This window comes from Ascidiella aspersa, chromosome 8 (genome assembly GCF_963924565.1).
Source record: "Ascidiella aspersa chromosome 8, kaAscAspe10.2, whole genome shotgun sequence".
Classification (NCBI taxonomy): domain Eukaryota; kingdom Metazoa; phylum Chordata; class Ascidiacea; order Phlebobranchia; family Ascidiidae; genus Ascidiella; species Ascidiella aspersa.
This window is the reverse complement of record NC_139454.1, coordinates 10,034,859-10,061,817: the sequence shown is the minus strand read 5'-3', so window position 1 is coordinate 10,061,817 and position 26,959 is coordinate 10,034,859. Positions and strand designations below refer to the sequence as shown.

Here is a 26,959-nt window from a genome sequence, read left to right as displayed (position 1 = left end):
GATTGCGCGTGGTTTAATCTGAATGACCGTTGCCTTGTTTTTAACTGATCTAATAAAAATCGCGGGTCTGAAACGCGTTGTTATGTGTCTTGTGATTCCGCATTCTGGGTTGGGCCTTGAAGACCTTTGACCGTTTGGCCCAAGTAATAAATTGCTTACACAATTAAATAGGTCATAAAGCACTTATCAAAATGCACAAGGTTAGCAGTTGTCTTTGTATTACTCACGAAAGATTGGCTGTATCCTACCAAATCGTTCCCTACCAAATATATCTTTGCATTTCACATCTTTTCCTAGTACTTCGTTTTCGCTCGGTAAAGTTGTCAGATATATTTTTGCCTAACAAGCTATTAAGATGATTTATCCTTCGTCGTTCTGGTTTCTGGTTTTAATTTTTTTGGTTATTTTTACCTTCCGGATCATCTGACTGACTAGAAACCGATTTTTCGTTATTTTATTAGCACTTGTGCGACAACTATAGTTACCTTAGTGAAATTCGAAGATTACTCATTTTCTAACGAACGCGAATTTTCAACCTAGGTCCTAGAAGATTTTTGCTTCATTTTCGTATTGAAACACAAATATAGATGAACGATTATGAATTTTGGAGTTCGTGTTTTCTCGAAAAACATATGATAAATGAAATGCGAAAAAGAATAAGCATCTTTTGCAACATCCACCGCGGCAAGCCTTGATAGGAAATCAAATGTTTTTCTTTAGTCTATATATTCGTTCCTCATTCCTATAATAACAACATTGTTAAATCTACATTCCTTCAAACTTAACCGAACAACAACAATTGAAACATGTACAATATAACAGCTTTGTTAAACTACCATGGAATCGTTACGTGCTTAACAATGTTTTTCATGAATTGTTACAACAATTAGCAACTTTTTGCTTTGTAAATTCTTATATGACCAATAAAGAATTATTTAACAATTAGAAATATAACGAGCAATTTTAGCACCAACACCATACCTGTTAATAACCAACCAAAATATTGCAGCATCGTGGACATTGTGGCCTCTATTTCTTCTTTCGAAACTTTGGTATGGTCAATTCTGCAAAGATCGCCCAAAAAATCATGAATTACTTAATCAAACATCGCAAAATACTCGTTGTTTAAATTTCACTATGACCAACTAAAATGCTAATAGGATAAACTTTATTAGATTTTTCGGATCGAAATATCTCAACCACGTGATGCAGATTGTCATTCGTTAAAGCTGTTATTAGTGATTTGCCAAGGAGACATTCTGTCTTACTTTGACAAGAGTGTGTATTCAAGAATAGCCCGACCACCTCCGGCCTGAAGTGATGCCTTGTTTTTGAAGTAACTATATGTTTTGTAAGGTGTCGAAACAATGAATTTAGGTTTCAAATTCTGAAAACAAACCAGTGTCTTTATGTCATACATTTACCATTGATTGCATATTAAAAGTTACATAATACACAAGGAAACCGCGAAGAATAAAACTATTAAAAAACTGAGGTAAACGGTACATAACGCCAGCATATTTTTTTGTATTTGTTAGCAGGGCCAGGACATAAACCAATGGAACGGATCTTATGTTATTAGGGTTAAAATGTTAAAATACAAAAATATTTTTTATTTAATTTGTTAATTTGTGTCTAAAGAGCTTTGCAGTGATTTTCAGCTGATATAATTTGTAATTTTGTCATAAACAGTTTAAGAAACACATTTGTTCTTAATTGCTGCATAACGAGAAATAGATTACATTGCAGTATTCAAAATACTTTTTGTAAATGAAACAGTTTTACACTTTTAAAATGACTCGAGTGCACTCAAGTTATTGGTTCTAAACAATTTTCCGTAACTCAAGTCCTCAAAGTAAAATGACTCAATTTCACATAAGTTATTCAGACAATTGCCTTGGCTGTTTTTGTAAAACTAAGCCTTGTCCACTTTGCCTAATTTTTCATTTATTTTTTAGCGTATTAAAACAAAACGCTTACCTGAGTGAGAGGCAAGAAAAAATAAACCTCGCAAACTGTTGGAAAGCTGGCTGAATGAACTTGGACTCCTTCATAGTGCAGCGCATTGTTTCCCAAATAAACCCAACCCTCGAAAGTCTCAAACTTGCCTTTTCCGAAATCGTCAACTCCCGGCGGAACGTCAAGGTTAGAATCAACCTTTTTATATTGACCAGCTTTAATGTTGTGCGATACAGGCTTTCTTAAGCATTGCTTAACGTTATTTTTACAAATATACTAAAACTCAGTTCGATAAATTCTTCAGATAAATGTACAGTTAAAAACGATAAATTCTTCAGATAAATGTATCACTGGATCGGTTTGAAACGATTATGTGCACTGACCTCGATTGCGTAACGACGTTCTGGATTAGAATCAAAATCGAGAACGAAAAGTGCCGTGAACGGATGTATGGAAAAAGTTGAGAAAAAGTAGGACGCACCCCTGAAAATGCCATAGACAAAACATGTTGGTTGTCACTTTCGGTCAGGATAAACAGTCGGTAAAATTTTACTTACGAATAACTTTTGTTGTACACTGCAAGTTGACGGGACGTGTTGTCCACTTTGAAAAAAACCTAAAACAGCACGATTTTAATTGAAACAATTTGATTTTTTTTAGATTTAAAGGGGTTTGTGCTGCCGCAAGGAAAAGTGTTTTTTCCTGAATAAAAAACGAATTTCCATCTTAAAAATGAATGTGCCACGTTAGAAGCTGCACAACAGCTTAGCGTAATTGTTATCTAACAATTTTATTATGACACATTATCTATCACAATTCGTAGTTTTACTAGTATTTCTGTCAAATTCGACAGCAAAAATACATCATTAATCATTTAAGAGGGCGGTGTTTATATTTTTTGAGGAAAATAATCAGTTTTTGTGTTTTGGAGATATCCCCGCCCTGAATTACGGTAAGCGTAATGTCGAAACTGTTGATAATTTAATAAAAAGTTGAATTGCTTAAATCTTTCTTGCACTACACATTAACCATGAGTATGTCAGTGATAGCCATAAATCCTGGTCAGTCTTTACACACCATGCAATAAATAAAAAGATTCCGTATAGTCAAAACGTCAGTATAGCTTTCCAACGCAACAATTGTAGTGATTTTTTAGGATAAACGATATTGTATTTTTTGTGTGTGTCGCCATTATGGTGAGATTATCGTGTCCTTACAAACACTAACTCTTTTTGTTTTTCCTAAAACGTAAATGAGCGAAAATTTATTTTGTTTATATTGAAAAAAAGTCGGTATCTCGACTGCTGAAGTGTAACGAAACTTTATGACGGGCCAAATAATACGTCGCTTTATTTACACATTAACATAGTAAAACTCTCTTTAATTACAAGATGTGCATATCAGGTCTAAACCTGTCGGTATAGCTGAATACTTTGATAATAAAAATTGTTAAACACTTTAAAACAGAAATAGAAAACAATCCAAAAATCACCTCGTTTCCTCCTCTATACATTTTCCCACTACCGTGATGTATTTTAGTTGGCTCGTAATGAGTCGGCAATTTGTAGAAGTTAAAGCTGGGAATGTTTCTTGTGAGATTGTGAGACACATTAGGAAAGCGTTGAAAAATTCCTAAAACAATGGTACAATTCGACTAAGATCGTGTTTCGAGAAAATCGTGCAAGTTTGTTATCTCATATTTTGTGAACAAACATATTCAGTTGCAAGATAAACTGAAACAAGTCAAAATAGAGCCTTCTATTGGTTGAGATTATTTTTGAGCTGGTTTCATTCAAAATCCTTTGCGGTAATCATAAATGGGAAACCTGTTAATAAACCCTTTTGCACAAAAACGCAATATTTGACAAACATTAATGCGTCGCTTTTTTCCTGGTACATTCAGAGAGTTAAATCTCAAAAGTAAAATACATTTATTGTTCAAAGAGTTGAAAATACAAAAAGTATAGTTGCAACTATAAAAGTAAGATATACTTATCAAGCTTCTACTAAACGACAAAAATCAGCAGGAAGTTAGGTAAAGCTGGCTCTTAATCCTCTTTAATTGTATAACATTGAGTTTTTTAATTCGCACAAAGTCTTACCACCGGCGATACAAGTCAAGCCACTGAAGGGCCTAGTTTGCGTTTGAATTTTGTTTGAGGTTTGCCGACAAGAACCAATGCTGCAGTTTCGGGTTCTCGACTGAACTCCAGTTTGGCGGCATCTCGCTGTGCTGGCCGACCAAGCAGTCCAAAGACTCCAAACTGTGTAAGCGAATCGATGATTTGCACTTCATTTATCTTTTAAATCCCATCCGCATTAGCGATAATGGATAATAAATATTTAGAGATGACCTTATCGGACAGGAACCGAAGATCGGTGCCATATAAGGATATTAACGCCGCCTATCACAAACGAAATTATTATGGAATTTCAAGCTTGATGTGCGACCCGACGCAGCGATTCTAACTTTAATGGTTAATTTATCAACAAATAATCCAAGGTAATAACTTGGTTACCGTACTCAATTTTTAACTCTCAACTAAATTTTCGCCAAATAACCTGCAAAATCAGCTTTGAACGGTTCAATTACACCGGTATGGCAATAAAAGTTGAATTATCGGACATTTCTAATAGTAAGGCGGTTCTCTTTCGCTGAAATTTAAAAACTCCTTAAGTCAAAATCGGAGAACTATTTTGTTTAATCCTTTGGCAATACAAGATGTGTTTGATAAAATGTAAACTTCACTGGTTATTTGATAAAAGTATTTCTTTATTGATAGTGGTTAAGTAGAAATACCGAAAACCGATGTAAACAGAGATAACAATTTTTTCAAGGAAACGAATACTTGATTTTAAATCTGGTAAAAGTGTGTTGTACCACATTAATTAGGGCTTTTACGCGCCAATTTGAACAACTTTTGACGGCTAGTCTAAATTATTTCTATGTCCATGTTAAGGACTGATAACCCAAACTTTTTTTCTCGCGTACCATTTGGAGCTTTTGTACAGTGTTCATGTACCACCTAAGTTGGGCCTACATCTGACTAGAATATCTTAAACTATAACTTTTTTAGCATAGATAAGAAAATGAGCATGTAGGTGTAATAAATTTTTTTTTTTTAATAACCTTTCTACGTTTTTACGTTGAGTTTAAATGATTTGTTCATCAAGTTAGACTTATTGGGCAACCTTACGCATCCAAGAGTTTGTTAAAACAACATATTTACAGCTGTCTTTTAAAAATCTTTTTTATTTTATGTGTACTTTTGCTACATTAAGCGCTTGTTTATGGCGTAAAATAGGGACCTTCTAGCCAAGTTAGTAAACTATTATCTAACAAAAATGTGGTTTCATACGAATAAATGGTAACGCTTAGGTTTAAAAATTGGAAAAGGATTCGCGACAACAAAAAGGTTAGAAATCACACTCACACTACATTATACTATGTTATCGTAAATGCTGCCGGTACACTTTAATAGTATGTACAACCAGGTATGGACTGTATGAAAAGTTTTACCTGATTGATCATCGCCCACAAGAATATGCATCATCGTAAACATGGTCTCATCAATTTCTTTTTTAGTAACTTTGGCACCGAAGGGTCTGTACAATACATTGCTAGAATTTAAAACTGTTTAACGAAGAAAATGCGTAAAACGGTTATATGATTCAGTGTACAGGCCTACATTAGCCGCGTAAACTGCATGTATAGGAAATTTAACATAATAAATCAGATAAGATGTCAATAAACAGTAAATTTGTCTATCATTTAGAAAGATATATAATTATAATCCTTAAAAATGGCAAGTTATTTTTAACCGATTTACCAATCTTTATTAAATAAAAATAATGCGCTGTCCTTGTATAACTTGTTTGCAAGACACGTATCTCTTAAAAAAGGCCCATTAAAGTCCCTTCGCCTCTAAATTTTTGCTAATTTTGTTTTTAAGATTTATTGTTGCTAAACATTAATTACTTATTATTTAATTGAACACTAACATTTTTACAGCGTTTTCCGTCTAAGTCCTCTTACTAAGAGCGTCATTTTTGCAACCATTTTTTCAATTTATGCATGTTTAAAAATTTTTAGCATCTATTAATTTGGTGATAAAAATGTTTCAAGAAAGTTGTTTTCGTCATACTTTGACCTGGTAAACATTAGTCAAATTTAAGATCAACTTGTACTTCGAAAGAAGAGTATATCCGAACACAGCCTTGCCGCCTCCCGATCGGACGAAAGCTCTATTTTCCGTTTTCCTTCCATGGTTACGTTTCCAATGATCCGAAGGGAAATCGCGCTCTTTTGGCCACAGGACAAGCCTGCGGTTGGAATTCTGAAGCGGATCAAGTGCGTTAATAAATCTGCAGTTTTCTTTAGTTAAACACATATGGTAAGGCTTTGTTCATTAAACGAAATGTTCACATCAGGGGTAGTCAATCATTGTTATTGATGTATTTAAACAGTTATCCTAAAGGTTAAAATTGTTTTCTTTTTGCTTTTGCTTTTTCTTTATTTCTTTTGACAGTCAGACGCCAACCTGTTTCATCCACTTACTGGAGTGAGCGGCAGGAAAAAGTAAACTTCGCAAGCCGTTGGAATCCTGATGGAGGACATTTGCGTGCCTCGATACTTGAGAGTGTAGTTACGAAGGGAAACCGAGCCTTCGAACGTCTCAAACAAGCCACGGGCGTATGTTTTAAATTCGGATATCACCTGTAAATTTGACAAAGTCATCCAGACATAGGTAAACGTTAAGACTACGTTGGCTTAATGATGAAATGGAATCGAAAACGAGCTTTTCTTACCTCTATTAAGTACCGTTGAGGACCCGATTTTTCATTTAAAAGAAAGAATGCTGTAAACGGATGTACAGCAAAGGTGACGAATGTATACAATGGGCCTCTGAATAAATCATTTAAAAAACTTCGTTTTCAATTTTAATAAAAAAACTAAGGTATACATTCTGGTGGTAATCAGAAACGACAACACCACTTTCCTAATAAAACACAAACTTAGTTGAATTTATACAGTAATAAGTTGCATGCTTCAACTGTCACCTTAAAGGAACTCCTCATATTATATACAGTGGACTTTTCCTTCTGGACTTATTAGTTTTACTTCATAGGCCATTTAATTTATATAGTTAATTTGCCAAACATTTTACTCACCTGTAAGTTTTGTTGTACACAACGAGTTGTCGAGGCTCGTCACCAATTTTGAAGTATATCTAAAATGAGAAACATCTTAATTTATACTCAATCGTATGCAGAAAATTTAACTAAATGGCGGAGACTCGATTCATTTGGTTTCATGCCTTAACTTGACTTGAACTGAAGTTTAGTACAGTAAAAAAACAACAGCCTTCTGCGCTGATGGTGACAAAAAGTATTGCATTAATAACGTGACTCGTTTGTAAATCACACAACATGTGTGAAGGCCTTATTAAAATCCTGACAATTCATTTTATTTTGCCTTGTTTATAATTTATACATGTTTTATATGTATGTATTCTTTAAATTCAGTTAAAAATTACATAGATATATTTGTGCAGCAAATTGACGGAAGTTAGGTTTATATAATCTGAAAATGTGTTGGTAAACCAAAAAGGGCCTCTATGTAAGGTACTACGCATTATTTCGTGGTTTTAGTTGGCTCACCTGGTTTCCTTTTTTAAATATATTATCACCCTTCGAATATAATCCACCTTCTTTCATTAGGGTTTCCTCAGATTGGGTGGGCAAGGGGAAGGGGTAATAGTTTTCGACGTCTCTTGTGAGATTACACGAGTTGGATCGAACGCGCTCAAGGATTTCTTTCACAAAGAAATACATCCGATTTACAAGACATTATTATAATCTTGTAGCACAGGACACTCGTTTTCGAAAATTTAGCGCCCAACAAAATGGGCAGGACAATTTTTTCAACATTTTTTTTTAGGTGGATCGACAAAAAACAAAACAAAAACCAATATGCATTAACCACGATTTTTGTCATGAACTGACAAGAGATGGAAACACCTTGCTCTGTTGTTTTGGTAGTGATTTTTTTCATTCCGGTAAAACATGTTCGACAAACGAACTATACTTTAATTTAAGGTAAATCAAATAATTTAGAAACGCGGAATTCGAAGTAAATTCATGTGAATGAAGTCATTAGTGAGACAGTTTGCCGAAAATGCTAAATTACTTATAAATAAATGTGTCAGGTACGCTTTGCAAATGTTGGGTAAATTCCGCCGACATGTTTTTGCTCTCTGTACACTTAGTTGTTTTGCTTATGTCGTACAATTTGTTCTATGCCGTACAATTTATACGGTACAGAAATGATTTTCAAACAAATCATTAAATGAAATATTAGAACGTAAGACTGAAAGATGTTAAAATACAAAACCTTGGCCTTAATTTACCTGATTTATCACCTCCCAAAATTGTATGCATCATTGTACGCATTGTGGTCTTAATTTCATCTTCCGAACATTTTATTCCGACGGGTCTGCAAGAAGTATGAGTATGTCAGTGATAGCCATAAATCCTGGTCAGTCTTTACACACCATGCAATAAATAAAAAGATTCCGTATAGTCAAAACGTCAGTATAGCTTTCCAACGCAACAATTGTAGTGATTTTTTAGGATAAACGATATTGTATTTTTTGTGTGTGTCGCCATTATGGTGAGATTATCGTGTCCTTACAAACACTAACTCTTTTTGTTTTTCCTAAAACGTAAATGAGCGAAAATTTATTTTGTTTATATTGAAAAAAAGTCGGTATCTCGACTGCTGAAGTGTAACGAAACTTTATGACGGGCCAAATAATACGTCGCTTTATTTACACATTAACATAGTAAAACTCTCTTTAATTACAAGATGTGCATATCAGGTCTAAACCTGTCGGTATAGCTGAATACTTTGATAATAAAAATTTTTAAACACTTTAAAACAGAAATAGAAAACAATCCAAAAATCACCTCGTTTCCTCCTCTATACATTTTCCCACTACCGTGATGTATTTTAGTTGGCTCGTAATGAGTCGGCAATTTGTAGAAGTTAAAGCTGGGAATGTTTCTTGTGAGATTGTGAGACACATTAGGAAAGCGTTGAAAAATTCCTAAAACAATGGTACAATTCGACTAAGATCGTGTTTCGAGAAAATCGTGCAAGTTTGTTATCTCATATTTTGTGAACAAACATATTCAGTTGCAAGATAAACTGAAACAAGTCAAAATAGAGCCTTCTATTGGTTGAGATTATTTTTGAGCTGGTTTCATTCAAAATCCTTTGCGGTAATCATAAATGGGAAACCTGTTAATAAACCCTTTTGCACAAAAACGCAATATTTGACAAACATTAATGCGTCGCTTTTTTCCTGGTACATTCAGAGAGTTAAATCTCAAAAGTAAAATACATTTATTGTTCAAAGAGTTGAAAATACAAAAAGTATAGTTGCAACTATAAAAGTAAGATATACTTATCAAGCTTCTACTAAACGACAAAAATCAGCAGGAAGTTAGGTAAAGCTGGCTCTTAATCCTCTTTAATTGTATAACATTGAGTTTTTTAATTCGCACAAAGTCTTACCACCGGCGATACAAGTCAAGCCACTGAAGGGCCTAGTTTGCGTTTGAATTTTGTTTGAGGTTTGCCGACAAGAACCAATGCTGCAGTTTCGGGTTCTCGACTGAACTCCAGTTTGGCGGCATCTCGCTGTGCTGGCCGACCAAGCAGTCCAAAGACTCCAAACTGTGTAAGCGAATCGATGATTTGCACTTCATTTATCTTTTAAATCCCATCCGCATTAGCGATAATGGATAATAAATATTTAGAGATGACCTTATCGGACAGGAACCGAAGATCGGTGCCATATAAGGATATTAACGCCGCCTATCACAAACGAAATTATTATGGAATTTCAAGCTTGATGTGCGACCCGACGCAGCGATTCTAACTTTAATGGTTAATTTATCAACAAATAATCCAAGGTAATAACTTGGTTACCGTACTCAATTTTTAACTCTCAACTAAATTTTCGCCAAATAACCTGCAAAATCAGCTTTGAACGGTTCAATTACACCGGTATGGCAATAAAAGTTGAATTATCGGACATTTCTAATAGTAAGGCGGTTCTCTTTCGCTGAAATTTAAAAACTCCTTAAGTCAAAATCGGTGAACTATTTTGTTTAATCCTTTGGCAATACAAGATGTGTTTGATAAAATGTAAACTTCACTGGTTATTTGATAAAAGTATTTCTTTATTGATAGTGGTTAAGTAGAAATACCGAAAACCGATGTAAACAGAGATAACAATTTTTTCAAGGAAACGAATACTTGATTTTAAATCTGGTAAAATTGTGTTGTACCACGAACAACTTTTGACGGCTAGTCTAAATTATTTCAATGTCCATGTAAAGGACTGATAACCCAAACTTTTTTTCTCGCGTACCATTTGGAGCTTTTGTACAGTGTTCATGTAGCACCAAGTTGGGCCTACATCTGACTAGAAAATCTTAAACTATAACTTTTTTAGCATATAGATAAGAAAATGAGCATGTAGGTGTAATAAACTTTAACAAATGTTATTCCAGGAAGACATAAAAGTCATAAGTTATTCAAAACACAGCAAATTTTAATGCAATGGATGTGAGAGTCAGCGTACCTCTGTTTAATAGAGAAAACAGGTGTACAATGAGCGTTTTTGTATCTTGTACAAGATAAGTGTTACGTCACAAACGTGTGAAACCAAATGTAACTAAAATGACATTAAAATTACCCAATCCGAAAGTTTTAAGAGTTGAAAGTTTTCGCAAATTTATAGGTATGCGGAAGTTAGTCGCGTACCACCTGAAAGACTCTCGCGTACCACCATAAGTGGTACGCGTACCACAGTTTGGGAACCACTGCCATAGGATGTGTGTGATGTGGGGTACGCGGGACACACACAATAACAGACCTGAACAAAGTAGGCTGAAGCCCGCAGACAGGTTCTTGTCCGACAAGAAATTTTCTAGGGCCCCAATTTTTTTTTTTAATAACGTTTCTACGTTTTTACGTTGAGTTTAAAATGATTTGTTCATCAAGTTAGACTTATTGGGCAACCTTACGCATCCAAGGGTTTGTTAAAACAACATATTTACAGCTGTATTTTAAAAATCTTTTTTTATTTTATGTGTACTTTTGCTACATTAAGCGCTTGATATTGAAGGGGATGTACTACTTTATATCGCTTGCTCTAACAGAATGCAGCAAAAGGTAAGAAAAATTGAGTAATTCTAGTTACTTGAGCATGTTTATGGCGTAAATAAGGACCTTCTAGCCAAGTTTGTAAACTATTATTTAACACAAATGTGGTTTCATACGAATAAATGGTGACGCTTAGGTTTAAAAATTGGAAAAGGATTCGCGACAACAAAAAGGTTAGAAATCACACTCACACTACATTATACTATGTTATCGAAATGAATGCTGCCGGTACACTTTAATAGTATGTACAACCAGGTATGGACTGTATGAAAAGTTTTACCTGATTGATCATCGCCCACAAGAATATGCATCATCGTAAACATGGTCTCATCAATTTCTTCTTTAGTAACTTTGGCACTGAAGGGTCTGTACAATACATTGCTAGAATTTAAAACTGTTTAACGAAGAAAAGGCGTAAAACGGTTATATAATTTAGTGTATAGGCCTACATTAGCCGCGTAAACTGCATGTATAGGAAATTTAACATAATAAATCAGATAAGATGTCAATAAACAGTAAATTTGTCTATCATTTAGAAAGATATATAATTATAATCCTTAAAAATGGCAAGTTATTTTTAACGCAAAGCATATATGTCGTGTCCAACTAAAAATCAATTTACTTGTACCGATTTACTAATCTTTATTAAATAAAAATAATGCGCTGTCCTTTTATAACTTGTTTGCAAGACACGTATCTCTTAAAAAAGGCCCATTAAAGTCCCTTCGCCTCTAAATTGTTGCTAATTTTGTTTTTAAGATTTATTGTTGCTAAACTTTAATTACTTATTTTTTAATTGAACACTAACATTTATACAGCGTTTTCCGTGTAAGTCCTCTTACTAAGAGCGTCATTTTTGCAACCATTTTTTCAATTTATGCATTGTTTAAAAAATTATAGCATCTATTAATTTGGTGATAAAAATGTTCCAAGAAAGTTGTTTTCGTCATACTTTGACCCGGTAAACATTAGTCAAATTTAAGATCAACTTGTACTTCGAAAGAAGAGTATATCCGAACACAGCCATGCCGCCTCCCGATCGGACGAAAGCTCTATTTTCCGTTTTCCTTCCATGTTTACGTTTCCAATCATACGAAGGAACATCGCGCTCTTTTGGCCACAGGACAAGACTGCGGTTTGAATTCTTAAGTGGAACAAGTGCGTTAATAAATCTGCAGTTTTCTTTAGTTAAACACATATAGTAAGGCTTTGTTCATTAAACGAAATGTTCACATCAGGGGTAGTCAATCATTGTTATTGATGTATTTAAACAGTTATCCTAAAGGTTAAAATTGTTTTTTTTTTGCTTTTGCTTTTTATTTATTTCTTTTGACAGTCAGACGCCAACCTGTTTCATCCACTTACTGGAGTGAGTGGCAGGAAAAAGTAAACTTCGCAAGCCGTTGGAATCCTGATGGATGACATTTGCGTGCCTCGATACTTGAGAGTGTAGTTACGAAGGGAAACCGAGCCTTCGAACGTCTCAAACAAGTCACGGGCGTATGTTTCGGATATCACCTGTAAATTTGACAAAGTCATCCAGACATAGGTAAACGTTAAGACTACGTTGGCTAAATGATAAGATGGAATCGAAAACGTGCTTTTCTCACCTCTATTAAGTACCGTTGAGGACCCGAATTTTCATTTAAAAGAAAGAATGCTGTAAACGGATGTACAGCAAAGGTGACGAATGTATACAATGGGCCTCTGAATAAAGCATTTAAAAAACTTCGTTTTCAATTTAATAAAAAAAAACGTATACATTCTGGTGGTAATCAGAAAACGACAACACCACTTTCCTAATAAAACACAAACTTATATGAATTTATACAGTAATAAGTTGCATGCTTCAACTGTCACCTTAAAGGAACTCCTCATATTATATACAGTGGACTTTTCCTTCTGGACTTATTAGTTTTACTTCATAGGCCATTTAATTTATATAGTTAATTTGCCAAACAATTTACTCACCTGTAAGTTTGTTGTACACAACGAGTTGTCGAGGCTCGTCACCAATTTTGAAGTATATCTGAAATGAGAAACGTCTTAATTTATACTCAATCGTATGCAGAAAATTTAACTAAATGGCGGAGACTCGATTCATTTGGTTTCATGCCTTAACTTGACTTGAACTGAAGTTTAGTACAGTAAAAAAACAACAGCCTTCTGCGCTGATGGTGACAAAAAGTATTGCATTAATAACGTGATTCGTTTGTAAATCACACAACATGTGTGAAGGCCTTATTAAAATCCTGACAATTCATTTTATTTTGCCTTGTTTATAATTTATACATGTTTAATATGTATGTATTCTTTAAATTCAGTTAAAAATTACATAGATATATTTGTGCAGCAAATTGACGGAAGTTAGGTTTATATAATCTGAAAATTTGTTGGTAAACCAACAAGGGCCTCTATGTAAGGCACTACGCATTATTTCGTGGTTTTAGTTGGATCACCTGGTTTCCTTATTTAAATATATTATCACCCTTCGAATATAATAAAAACGCGGAATTCGAAGTAAATTCATGTGAATGAAGTCATTAGTGAGACAGTTTGCCGAAAATGCTAAATTACTTATAAATAAATGTGTCAGGTACGCTTTGCAAATGTTGGGTAAATTCCGCCGACATGTTTTTGCTCTCTGTACACAGTTGTTTTGCTTATGCCGTACAATTTGTTCTATGCCGTACAATTTATATGGTACAGAAATGATTTTCAAACAAATCATTAAATGAAATATTAGAACGTATTATTAAATGAAATATTAGAACGTAAGACTGAAAGATGTTAAAATACAAAACCTTGGCCTTAATTTACCTGATTTATCACCTTCCAAAATTGTATGCATCATTGTACGCATGGTGGTCTTAATTTCATCTTCCGAACATTTTATTCCGACGGGTCTGCAAGAAGTTCGCTTATGTAAAGTCAACAAGAATTGCTTCAGAAGTTAAGTGGTATAACTGTACTTTACGAATATTATGGGCCAGATTTTACTTCGTTTTTATTGTGGATCCAGAATTTAAAAAATTGTACAACACAGTTGAAAGAAAAGGAAAAAAAAAGTATTCACGTTTCGTGAAAAAACGAGAAGTGTAATTTTATCAGACATAAGGTGTTTTGGTATTTCACCTTTCAATGATCCAATCAGGCATTCAAACCCAATACGGACAAATCTTACTTTGACAAGAGAGTGTATCCAAGCACTGAAGCCCCATCTCCAGACTGAACAGACGCAATAACTGCTTCACTCCATCGTCTTGGAAAAGTGGACGACACATTAAATTCGCGATTTGAATTCTGGAAGGTAGGAAACAAGCGCTGATCTTTCATTAACGCACTTCCATGGCTGATATCTATTATTATTCGAAACCATCAAATTTTAATATTATATAGACACCTTCAACACCTGGATCAACGCAATAGATAAGGGGCATTTTACATGGAGCTCAAGTTTGAATGTGTAAATTTACTTAGGATAGCTGATATCTCTTGCAAAACTTAATGATTAGCATCCGATATTGTGATTTTTGTTTTTATAAGAAATACATGTACATAATTACACTTTTATTAACCATAAATATGCCCTATTTATCATTAATACATAGTATTTTAACCCTTTAATATTTAATTTGCAAGGTGTACTTCTCGGTAGCTTTCTATAATAACATTCAAGTGCTCTTTAGAAGAGTTTCTTTAAAACCATTATGAATTTTGTTTTACGATACTAAAATATGGCCAAGAGAGAAAATAAAAAAATGTAGTTTACTGCGCATTGTTGTTTAAACACCGTGTTATATTAACCCTATATTATATGTTTGATTTAATTGATTAACTTAATTACTGAAAGCATGCTTGTTGCATAGTATAAATTAGTGCGCTAGGTCACCTGATAAAATTGTTATATGTTGTCGGACAATTTTCCAAAAAGACAGGCTTGTTAAGTTATTAGACATGCGTTGCTAAAAAAACTATATAAATGGTTTAATTTCTAATTTAGTTAAACAAGTCAAAATCTTGTCAACGCCAAGTTTATTTTACATGTTTTAGGTGATCTTAAAAATTCAGAAAAACATCTTATTAACAAGCCACAGAAAACATTTATTCCATATTCTTACCGGAGTCAGGGGTAAGAAAAATAGGTACAAGCCGTAAAAATCCTGGTGGAAAACGTCTGCGCACATCCATATTTCATCGTGTAGTTAAGCCAAGTAACAGATCCATGGAAATCTTCAACCTTGCTATTTCCATCTGTTGCGAAATCTGAATATACCTATTAAATATGTAGCATTTTCAGTAATGCAGCAAAAAAACTTTAACAAATAAAATAAAAATCGCATGTTACCTCAATTGCGTAACGTTTAGGGACAGAATTGCCATCAAGCAGAAACAATGCTGTATATGGATGTGTGGCGAAGGTTTTAAAAGTATAGGACGGCCCACTAAAAAGACATCACATCAGAAATCGCTTAAAGATGCGTTAAATTCAAGTTAATTATCAGATTGACCAAAAAACATGCGATGTGTATGATTGCTTAACGTTTACTTACGTGAATTTCCAGTCGTAAATAGTAATTTTAAATCGCCCTTCTCCCACTTTAAATGACACCTGGAAAGAAAATAATTTGGTATAAAAAATCCCTGCTTGACTGGCTTCCAACAGGTGACTGTTGCACGTAAATAAAACATTTCGTGATTTTTAGGAGGACTCACCGCATGTACTAAACCAGGGGTCGGCAAACTTTTTCTAGCCGCGGGCCTAAAGCCAAACTCAGAAAGGTCTCTGCGGGACGCACAAAATGTTAACTGAGAATTGTGTTGTTAGCATGTTAGAAAAACTGTAAATCAGTCGAACCTCAGATATTTTATTACACTTAAAAACTTGTTTAATTGCATTTAAGGAGGCAGTAAAATTGTTGGCGCAAAGCGCGAAAAAAAGCGTATGTTTGGTTTAAAATTCGAGTCCCCACACGTCGTCATCCATACTGCTAATGAAAGTGTAATTAAACTACTTTGGGATAACGCGATAATTTCATACCTTAGTCTAATTTAGTTAATCTAAGTGTTTGTTAACATTTTACGTCAGGGTACACCCGGCCAGCAAAGCGATTGCGATTGTTTTAGGCATACCGGCATTTCTTTTAAATTTCAAGTTTTTATTACATTGCCGAAAATTAAAAATTAAAAAATGGTTAAAAATATACATCCATTATTTTTTAATACGTTTTCCGTTTGTCCGCAACGCACTTGACAGCCTTCCACGGCGCAACGCTAAAGAAGCTCTGGTCTAGTTCAAAATACAGCCTCAAAAAGTAAACAAACCGCATGTAGAAAGATCTTTGGCGTGAAGCGCAAAAATTTTGGACACTTTTTTTTGGGCAAAGTATTTGAAATAGACTCGTGTCATAGTTTGTCAAAAAGGCGGCGGGCCGGATGATTTAAATTTCTCCCAAACTGGTATGGGCTAAATATACGATTAGAGAGTTAAGAAACATAGGACCTAATTAAAATATTAAAATATCCAAGACGATCCTTTGTTAAAGGTGGGATTATTTGATTTCATGATTTGTCAATGCGGCTTATGGTGGCTTTATATTGCTACGTTAATAATTACATATAGACATATGAACTGACTGTAAGCCAATTTTAAGTTTAGGTTACAATTTGTTGCCAAGCTGCATAGCTTATTTTTGTTATTCATCTAGAAGTTTAAATCAAGTATAGGTTTCAATTCGATGTAAAATAACATAACATATGATAATAAAATAGCAAACAACAAGTTATTCGATAGATCGGTGAAAACGTGTATTCCTACAAATAAGCAAATTTGTTATATTTATTTCCAAAATACAAGTTCGATATTGGAAGGCATCGGTGATGGTGTTTATATATGCACTTTAAATTGCAAAATGTCTGCCGTTTGATGATAATAAGTGGGATAACTTTAAAACACAGCGCTTTCAGTCGCTTTCGTTATAAGTATATTAAGTTGTATGTATAGTCAAACTTACAAAGTTTCGTCGATTGTTTCTATTCAATGAATGGTCGATAAAGTGGGACACTTTCTCGGGAATTGGCAGCACGTAGCGGTAAAAGTTTTCGACGAGCCTTGCAGGATTGCTATGTTCGGATCGAAAGCGCTCCACTATTCCTGTAAAAAGGCGTTTTCCATATATAGATTTGTAGACAGCAAGTTGATATTATGCAAATGCTAGTATAGGGGCCCAAGCAGCAAATGTTTGTGTTGTTTACTTGCTATCCATTAAAAAATAGTGTAGAAACTATAATTTGCAAAAGCGCAACTATTTTTCGACTGGTAAATGTCGATCATATTTCGATTATTCTTGTTACGTAGCGAGTGGGCAAAATAATTATAAATAAGTACACAACGTAGTGCTGATACAAACTTAGTTATAAATTTACCGACCTAAACCTATATAGGTAAGATACTATCAAAAAACAGAGAGTGGTTTAGTAACAAAGTTCGAAAATTTTAACGAGGAATACCCGACGCCAATAAAGTTGTTCAAACAGTTTGAAAGCCAATTTTCTTTTCATAACTAAAGAAATAAAAAAAAATAAAATCCTTAACAGTTTACGTTATTAATACCTGCGGCCCAAACTGGGATGCTGCACGGCCGTGTCTCCCTTTCAACTTTGCTGTTGTTTTGCGGACATGAGCCACTGACGCAGCTACGGAGTCTTATTTGTGTTCGTTGTCCAGGGCAGTGATCGGGACATGTTGACCAATGGCTCCAGTCACTCCAAACTTAAGGTATCAATTTTCATTCGTACCTTATGAGCGTTTCAAGTGCAGCAGAATGTACAGCGCACGAGTTTTACTTAGGACGCAACTATTTCCTTAATGTTTATACACGACTCGATTCCCCCTCCAAAATAAAAAAATAATTCAAAACAACGTCTCGACTCGTTCCCTTCTGAGCCTGCATAGCTCAGTTGTTAGAGCGACGGTCCCAGCTTGACCGGAGGTCGTGAGTTCGAACCTCAGTGCAGGCTCACTGCAGGCTAGTTGTTTTTCTAGTCTGCTCTGCTTGCATCATAGATCAACAGATTCGGTGAGTCTGCGATGGCTTTCGGTGTACTAATTATACGTAAGCCGTAGTCGTTGGTCAAAAAGCAGCTTCGAAGGGCTAGATCTCAGTTATTTACACACATATGTGTGAATGTTTCATTGAATAATTTAAAACAATTTCCATATTAACCTCCCTAAAAAAGTTGAATTAAATATACGTATACATTATAGTGATGTTGAGTGGCACAAATACCAACCATGACCATGATTTAACAACAAGACCCCCCACCTTATGGGACTATGCGTAACATTTAATTGTAGCCTAATGCTTGGCGTACGTATTTTAGTTTGGCCGCAACTACTGTTTATAATGTTGAAAACATTCAAGACTTGATTTTCTAAATCCACAAAACTCCATCAACAAACAACAGAAAATCATTTACAAAAAAACATTTCGATTATATTTACATAAGCGAATATATTGCAGCTTTTGTTATTCTTACGTGCCCTAATTCAATAACCAAACATGACCAATTTTGAAAGTCAAGAATCGTTCTGGCTATCAGTTTTAAAAATTGAACAAAAATGTCTTACAACTGCAATGAAGGTTCAGTTTAATGTTTGATAACTTTATTCCTATATTTTATCGCAATAACTTTAGCCCACGTGGACTTGATATTATGGCAGCTCATACCTTGCTGGTCAATTCCCAAAATGAGGTGCATCATAGACATCATCGTATCTCTGATTTCGACCATTGCAATTTTCATTCCTTCGTGTCTGCAAAGTCGAGATAAGTGCCGAAAATGCATTCGTGCGGTATAAAAAGTATTTAGTCAGCAAAAAATTGAATTAAACAGGAGTATACTTGGTCTTGACAAGCTCTAACAGGTTTGTACACCTTTGAATGCTTTATTATAGGGCGGGAAAATAGTAAGATTGCTGCTACTTAATTATTAGAAGACAGTTTGGTTACAAAACATTTTTTATCTTCTGAATAAAAGCAAAATGTAAAGACGCGTTTGGCCCGCATAGGATTTAAGCAAATAAAAATGTGATTTTTTTAAATTGAATAACAAACACTGTTTCAAGCCAGTTTATTCTCACTTCGATAAAAGTGTGTATCCGAAAACAGCTGGGCCACCTCCTGACTGGACCGACGCCTTATTTTCCGAATATCTTCTCATGATCCTTTGCTAGAAAGACGAGTTTGTCGTTAGATGCCTGAAATAAACAAAAGTGATAATGTACGGACTTGCTGTATCATGGTACATTTGCATTTCTCGTAATTTGGAATAGTTTTCGTTGTTTCTAAAATGCTCAACATACGCGTTCTTATCTAACATTTGACAGCTGTAGTCATTCAAATTTTATCGTAGCTCTTCATGTGCTTACTTTAATTTTAATTAGCGTTATTTTATATTACTAAGATAATTTAGCGCAAATTATCACACTAGTGCAGTGATTCCCAAACTGTGTGCCGCGGCACACTAGTGTGCCTCGACAGATTGCCAAGTGTGCTGCGAAACTTTTTGTAAGCTCGGATAATGGAGTATTTCTATTACCAATAGGCCTACACGCAAACATTTTAGACTTAAATACGCACTATCCAAAACAAATTAATTATACTGAGACATTTACATATAGTTTGTCGTGTGTTAAAGGCGATTATGAAATGACTCTTGTTGTTCTGTTAAACGTGTGCCCCGAAATGTTAAAGATATGTTTAGTGTGCCGCGAGCCAAAAAAGTTTGGGAACCACTGCACTAGTGAAACTTCAATGAAAGATATACACACACCTGGACAAACACTGTGATCGAGCCCTTCTGAAGTTGTTTTTTGGTTAACGATAACGGCCTATACGTATCATATAACACCGTAAGCTTTCGACAGACTAACGCAGTGTTTCCCAACCTTTTTTACACTAGTGCCCCTTTGGGCTCAATATTATTTCATATCGCCCCCCTCATCTTGCTTTAGAGTAAAGTATCATATTAATCGTTGTCTAACATCATATTGACTTCACATTCGTTTCGATAAGCTGTCAGTCTTATTTTAGGTTGTCTAACATACATTCACTATGCTAGGAATTTATAGATACATTAATTCACCAGGTTATGTCATTATCCAAAATTCAAATTTCTGCACCAATACTTTAAATCAGGGGTCGGCAACCTTTTCTTGTCACGGGCACTAATCAAACTCATAAAGGTCTCTGTGGGCCGCACAAAATGTTAACTAAGAATTGTGTTATTGGAATGTTAGAACAACTGTGAATCAGGCGGACCTCGGATTTTTTTCATCCACCACTACTAATGAAAAGTGTAATAAAGCTACTTTAACACGATAACCTTAATAGATAGTGTAATTCAGTGTTTTTTAAGGTCTTTAAGTCCTGGCGCACGTGGCGAGCGAAGCGAGCGCGATTTTTTTTTGGTATACTAACATTTATTTTAAATTTCGTGCTAGTATATATTACATTGCTAAAAAAATAAATAAAAAAATGTTAAAATATATGTCTAATGTTTTTGAATACGTTTTCCGTTTGTCCGCACCGGTAAAAAAGCGCTAAACTATTCCAAAGACAGCATGAAAACGTAAACAAACTGGACGCAGAAAGATGATTCGCGCAAAGCGCGAAAAATTTTTGCCCGTACTAAGTTAAAATAGTCAAAAAGTATTTAAAATGGACTCGTGTCTATAGTTTTTAAAGAGGTGGCGGGCCGTAAGTTGGCGGCCCCTGCTTTAAATATACAAACATTTTGTCACGTATAAAACTGTGAAACGCAACAACAACCAACAACTTTACATAAGAAAGTCAATTATTACGTAACAATGGTCCGAAAACTACTACAAGTTCGCAGTACGAAAGTTGCCATTTAAGGTTAAAAGTTGCCTACAGTACTGTTTGTTACAATTTTTATGTGAACATTTCATTTAATTTTGCCATAAGTACTTTCATGTAACGCCCCCTTATATGCATTCAGCGCCCCCCAAATTAGAAACAGCCCCAAAACGCCCCCTTGTAACTCGCCAACGCCCACAAGGGGGCGGTACCGCCCACGTTGGGAACCTCTGGACTAACGGAATCAGTCGACCAAGATACAAGCAGCAAGGTAGAACCACAAATAGCCTGCAGTGCGGTTCGAACTTATGACCGGTTAATCTATTAAAGGGTTCCGGTGTAATTCTGAAACTTGTTTTTCATCTCAGCGCCGGTTAGATTTGTATTTGACATGCACTTGACGCCGCCAACTAAGGCCAAGGAATTGTTTATTTTCCGACAGCTGAAAGTTCCAAACCTTATGTTTACTTTAACTGAATTAAGTTCCTGTAGTTTGCATGTTGTTAGTGAGTCGCGTTGGATAACATTTAGCCTTTGAGGAAATGTTTTTGAATGGGTTTCGATAAAGAGTCTTACTTACCGCTGTCAGGAGCAGGAGATAGTAAACTTCACAAAATGCTTTCGCACGATTGAGGTAGTGCTGCGCTACTTTAAACTGCAGCGTATAGTTTCGAAGGGACACCGATCCCTGATACGTTCGAAATCTACCGGTTCCAGGTTGATAAAGTTCAGACTTCACCTGTCGAGACAAAATTGTATGCAAATTGTGTCTACGATTCGGTTTGTCCAATAACATCGAATAGGAGCCGATACCAGATCCTAAGTGAAAGTATCGATACTCGTCCGATACTATAGTGTGATATCGGTGCCAATCCTATACCAAATTAATATTGGAAATTCGAGAATTATGGGATGAAACCGCAGATGTGTAAATTTATTTACCAACTGTTGTTCTACAACTGGCGGTAACTTAACTTTTCAACGCTGCAGCAAATTTTGGCCTAATACCTAAATTCAAGTTACCGATAGTTTGAACCCTTAAATTACATCAATTTTCCCTGGTTGAACATAATATTGACGTCATTTGATATCGCATCGGGGTACTTTTTGTTTAAAGTATCGCGCATCTGTATCGGACAAAATGTCAAGTATTGGACATACCTGTCCAACGGATACAAAGTAACGCAATTTAATTATCTTAAACAAACTTATGTGTCTTACAGTCCAAACGAAAACTTTTACTGACCTCGATTGAATAAGTTTTTATCTCGGAGTTGCCATCCAGGACAAACATTGCCGTGAAAGGATGGATGGCAAAGGTTTCGAAAAAATACGACTGTCCGCTGAAAACAGTAGTTTTGTAAATGTATTAGCAAGCCTAAAAAAGTTATAGTAGCTTAAGGGTTGCTTTAATTTCAGTTAGATACCTAAATATGTGTGCAAAAGTGATGTTGAAAACTATTTAAGGATTTTGGTTTTATGTTGTTTCCCTGTACTTACGAGTAACTTTTGTTGTACGTTGCACGTCGCAGAGGTTCTGGTCCCACTTTAAAATACACCTGAAATTTTATTCATCACAAATATTTCATAAAACGAGGTTATTTCGCTTGAAACTAAATTTTAGACATTCTGGGAGCATATAAAGTAAACTATAGTCAAAATTGGGATTTTCAAACTGGGGAACATACACTAGTTTCGGGGTCCAAGACTAATTAACATGTTAGCATATTATTTAGAAAATAGAACATATATTTCAAAAATGTTGTATGTAAAAAATGCTTCGGTGAATTTCCTTGATGAATAGTTATACTCCATTGCACGCCACATGTTCATGCTGAACGAACATTCCATTTATTTAGGAATTTAAGATCATGCAACTCAATTAATATAGTCTTTCTTAACATCGTGGTTTAAATTAAGCGTTAGATTTGGTTCTTATACTTGACGTACAACGTTCGAAATAATAAACAATTATATCTGAGACACAACTTGGAAAACATTATACTTTTATTCCGTTCCGCAAAGCTTGATTTGGTAATACTCACGTCATTTCTATCTTTACCATGATTAATTAAAGTAACATTCGACGCTTTCCTATAATAATAGACATAAAACTTCTGGACGTTTCTCGAGATATCGGGGGAGTTGGCTCGAACACGCTTGAAGATTCCCACAACGTGATAAATACAAAAACAGTGCATTTAATCTGAATGTTCGGTTTAACTTAACTGGAATATTGTTATACAAAAAACGTTAATGCTGCCAGACAAAAATTCAGTTTATGATGTTTATATGACAAAGTCAAGTTATGTAATTCGAAGAAATGTTTGGGTCATCCAATTGATTGTTCAGTATACGTATTGCCTTACGTTACACTAAATAGATTTGGCACATTTAGGTCTCAATAAATGGTACCGGTAATGCAAATTAAAATATGATAAAGTCTGATTTTAAAAAATGTATTGAATCATTTGAGACTAAAATATAATTACCCGGCGTTGCCAGGTTAAATAGAATATTTATCAGTCATTCTTACTGGGTAATAATTAATTACACCTACAATAACCATCATAATGTACAAAGTCTACCTGAATTTTATCTGGCTAAACAAAATGAAACAATACATCATACTGTGGCTCTTTACATTACGTTGTCACATGTTAAACTAATATCCACATGTTAGCCAGCGTTTCTCAACCGGTGCGCCGCGGAAGGTTGCCAGGTGCGCCGCGAGAAAATGGGAAAAAATGTTACAAAAATTCTGTATTATTTTAGAATTTGCGACTAAAAGTGGATTCCAGCAATAAGACCAAAATTAGAATAACATCAACGTCGGAATATAACACAGTTCGGAATAAGATCGAAAAAGGACCAATGGATAACCTATCCGACCATTCAGATATATCTTTTTTAATAAAGGACTATGTTTGTAAATAAACTCTAGTCACTATTTTCGGTAAATAAACACTGAGCAATATGACTGGATTCGTAGCCCCTATTGAAGTTGCAATGGTTGATGTTGGCTTTTCGCTAACAAAGAAAGAGGAACTATTGCACCATGTATCTAGCGGGGCTTTCGCCATAAGACCGCAATTAAAACAACATCAACTTCGGTATAAAAAACAGTCCGGAATAAGACCAAAATAGGACTAATACCTAATACTCGTAATAACGTTTAAATCAAAATAAGACCTAAATTCGTCCGAATAAGGTCTAAATTGCAAAAATAAGGCCTTTAAAACCCCAAACTCCACCCATAACTTTAACACTAACTCCCCTAATAATTTAAACCATAAACCAAATTCTTATTCTACCCATTACTCGCGCCTAAACCCCAAACAGAGGCAACCAATGCAGTGCCAAAACAGCGGGGCCCTAACGGCATTTTAAACTAGGGCAGCTAAACGTCGACACCAAAACGGTTGATGCCAAGAAGATGTCCCTTAACCGTCCCAGGCCACACCCTGCTTTTACAGTTTTGGGCGTTTTTTTGTCCATTTAGGTCTTATTTTGTTAAATTTTGGATTTATTCTGAGTTAGATTTTGTTGCTTTCGGGCCTTATTCTGTGTTTCCATCGAACTCTAACTAACATACCGCGGGTTTTAATAATTCAAAACATAAAGGGCGTATTTTAATTTTTTTTTTCTTTTTATTTACGCCTGCCTTATTAAGCACATCGTATTTTAAAGCAGGGCTGTGGAGTTGAAGTCAGATTTGGGACTCTACGTACCGTAGTCGATTTGTTTTGCTAAAGTCGGACTGCTCGAGTCCCGAGTCCGACGTGCGCAGTAACAATTTTAAAACTGATAATGCCGCCAACTGCAAATTGAAAAGGCGGAATAGCATACGGTGGATATTTTCCAGCAATGGTTTGTGGGTGGATGAGATATATGACACCCCTATGGAGGGATAGTTGAAAATCCACTTTAATTTAGTTGCGTAAATGGGTGAAATAAAGGCTGTAGAGTGAAAGCCGGACTCGGAATTTGACGAAAGCGCACATTTGGCCGGAGTCGAACTCAAGAGTTGGAGTCGGGTTATTTTTGGAGTCGGGTTATTTTTTTTATATATATATTTTTATATTTTTACCGACTCCGCAGGCTTCTTTATAGATAATAAAATTCGGAGCCTGATGTAATAACAACTACCAGCAATAAACAAAATATCCAAACAAAGTTAGCAGTCGAATCGCTCGTCAGGTGCGCCGCCGCGTTTTGAAAGGTTTACGAGTGCGCCCTAGGGTGAAAAAGGTTGAGAAAAACTGTGTTAGCCAGTGGTGGGATTCAGCCGGTTCGCAACAGTCCTATGGAACCGTCTCACGAAATTTTATGAGATTAGCGAACCGGTTAGCATTACTAGTTACTGTCAGTGTATTTTAACATCTTATATGATACCACGATTTTAAGGATACAAGAAGTTCACGTGTTTTGTTTTCAAAATGTGCAATGGTTTTACACAGAATAAACTAATTCATACCTCCAGCGACGCATTTCAAACCACTAAACGGACGACTTTGAGTTTGATTAGTGCTGGAAGTTTGCAGACAAGGGCCACTGGTGCAACTTCGGCTTCTTATTTGGATCCCGTGCACGCGACAACTGATAGGACTGGCCGACCAAGATGTCCAAAGACTCCAAACTTAATTTGATAAATATTTTACCAAAAAAATCAACAGTAATCTAGCGCCCAGTTTAATTTTAGAAAAAGTTAAACCTAATTATGAACAAATAATAAACTTAGCAAATGTTTATTTACGATAGGACGATCATATGTCTGCTTCAAAGCAATTTATACTTTTTTTTCAAAAAAAATTCATGATTTTTGGAGGAGACTTAAAAATGCAAAAGTGTCATGGTTGTTTTTTCAATGACTAAATGCACGTAAGTCAAGTCATTGACTTTAGTATTACAACACTGTCTATTTACCTTATCTCAAAATATGTAAAGGCCAGTAGTTCCAGCCTCATCGTGGCAAGTTTTCTATTTGCTTTCTTAAGGTGTTTCAGTAAGCCTAGTAAAAAGGCCATTTTCCATATTTGTAACGATAAACTACAGCAAATCTAAGATAACAATTGAAGGGATAAACCAGCGCTTCCTAAACCTATGAAAGTGATGCAGTGCCCAACAAATCCTTTTTGGTCTTTCATTTCTCAATACCAGAAACCGTTTGGTGGTAAAATATACCTTATTCGAATTGGATGGAGATGCGTTTTGTGTTCTAATCTTTTACATTAATATGGATGCTTAGCTTTAGTGTGGGCTAAACGTTGTCAGCTACTAGAAAAAAAAAATAAGCAGCACCCGCTTATATTATCTAGTAATCGGTCAGCTACATAAAGGCACGTATATTATCTAATTCTCAAAACTTGTACACAAACATATGTATAGCGTAACACGAGCGACTTTACCGGAGTAATCAGCTCCAACAAGGATATGAATCATGGCAAACCGAAAAATCTAACAAAGTTTATCTTATTAGCAATTTAGTTGGTCATAGTGAACTTTAAACAAAGAGTAATTTTGTGATGTTTGATTAAGTAATTCATGTTTTTTGACGACCTTTGCAGAATTGATCATACCAAAGTTTCGAAAGAAGAAATAGAGGCCACAATGTCAACGATGCTGCAATTTATTTTGGTTGGTTAATAGGTATGGTGTAGGTGCTAACATTACACGTTATATTTCTAATGGTTAAGTAATTCTTTATTGGTCATATAAAAATTTACAAAGCAAAAAGTTGCTAATTGTTGTAACAATTCATGATAAACATATTTAAGCATGTTTCAATGGTAGTCTGACAAAGCTGTTATAGCGTACATGTTTCAACTGTTGTTGTTCGGTCAAATTTGAAGGACTTTCGCTCTAACAATGTGGTTTTTAC

General features: G+C 35.1%; 1 protein-coding gene across 1 annotated transcript; it reads right to left on the bottom strand.

Annotated features, from left to right (window-relative positions):
* Positions 1–679: 679 nt before the first annotated feature.
* Positions 680–22,372, bottom strand: LOC146136017 (uncharacterized). Its single transcript, XM_083396128.1, has 31 exons — positions 22,325–22,372; positions 21,659–21,817; positions 19,341–19,429; positions 18,928–19,013; positions 17,212–17,351; positions 15,751–15,809; positions 15,546–15,642; positions 15,347–15,473; positions 14,382–14,556; positions 13,169–13,226; positions 12,563–12,715; positions 12,193–12,341; positions 11,478–11,563; positions 9,539–9,700; positions 8,929–9,068; positions 8,664–8,677; positions 8,370–8,455; positions 7,621–7,775; positions 7,132–7,190; positions 6,769–6,865; positions 6,518–6,676; positions 6,148–6,296; positions 5,480–5,565; positions 4,062–4,223; positions 3,452–3,591; positions 2,517–2,575; positions 2,343–2,442; positions 1,981–2,157; positions 1,269–1,387; positions 982–1,064; positions 680–742 (listed from the first exon to the last, which is right to left on the bottom strand). Exons 1-31 carry the CDS (start codon positions 22,370–22,372, stop codon positions 717–719), a joined length of 3,399 nt encoding a protein of 1,132 aa, XP_083252254.1. The 3' UTR covers positions 680–716.
* Positions 22,373–26,959: the final 4,587 nt, after the last annotated feature.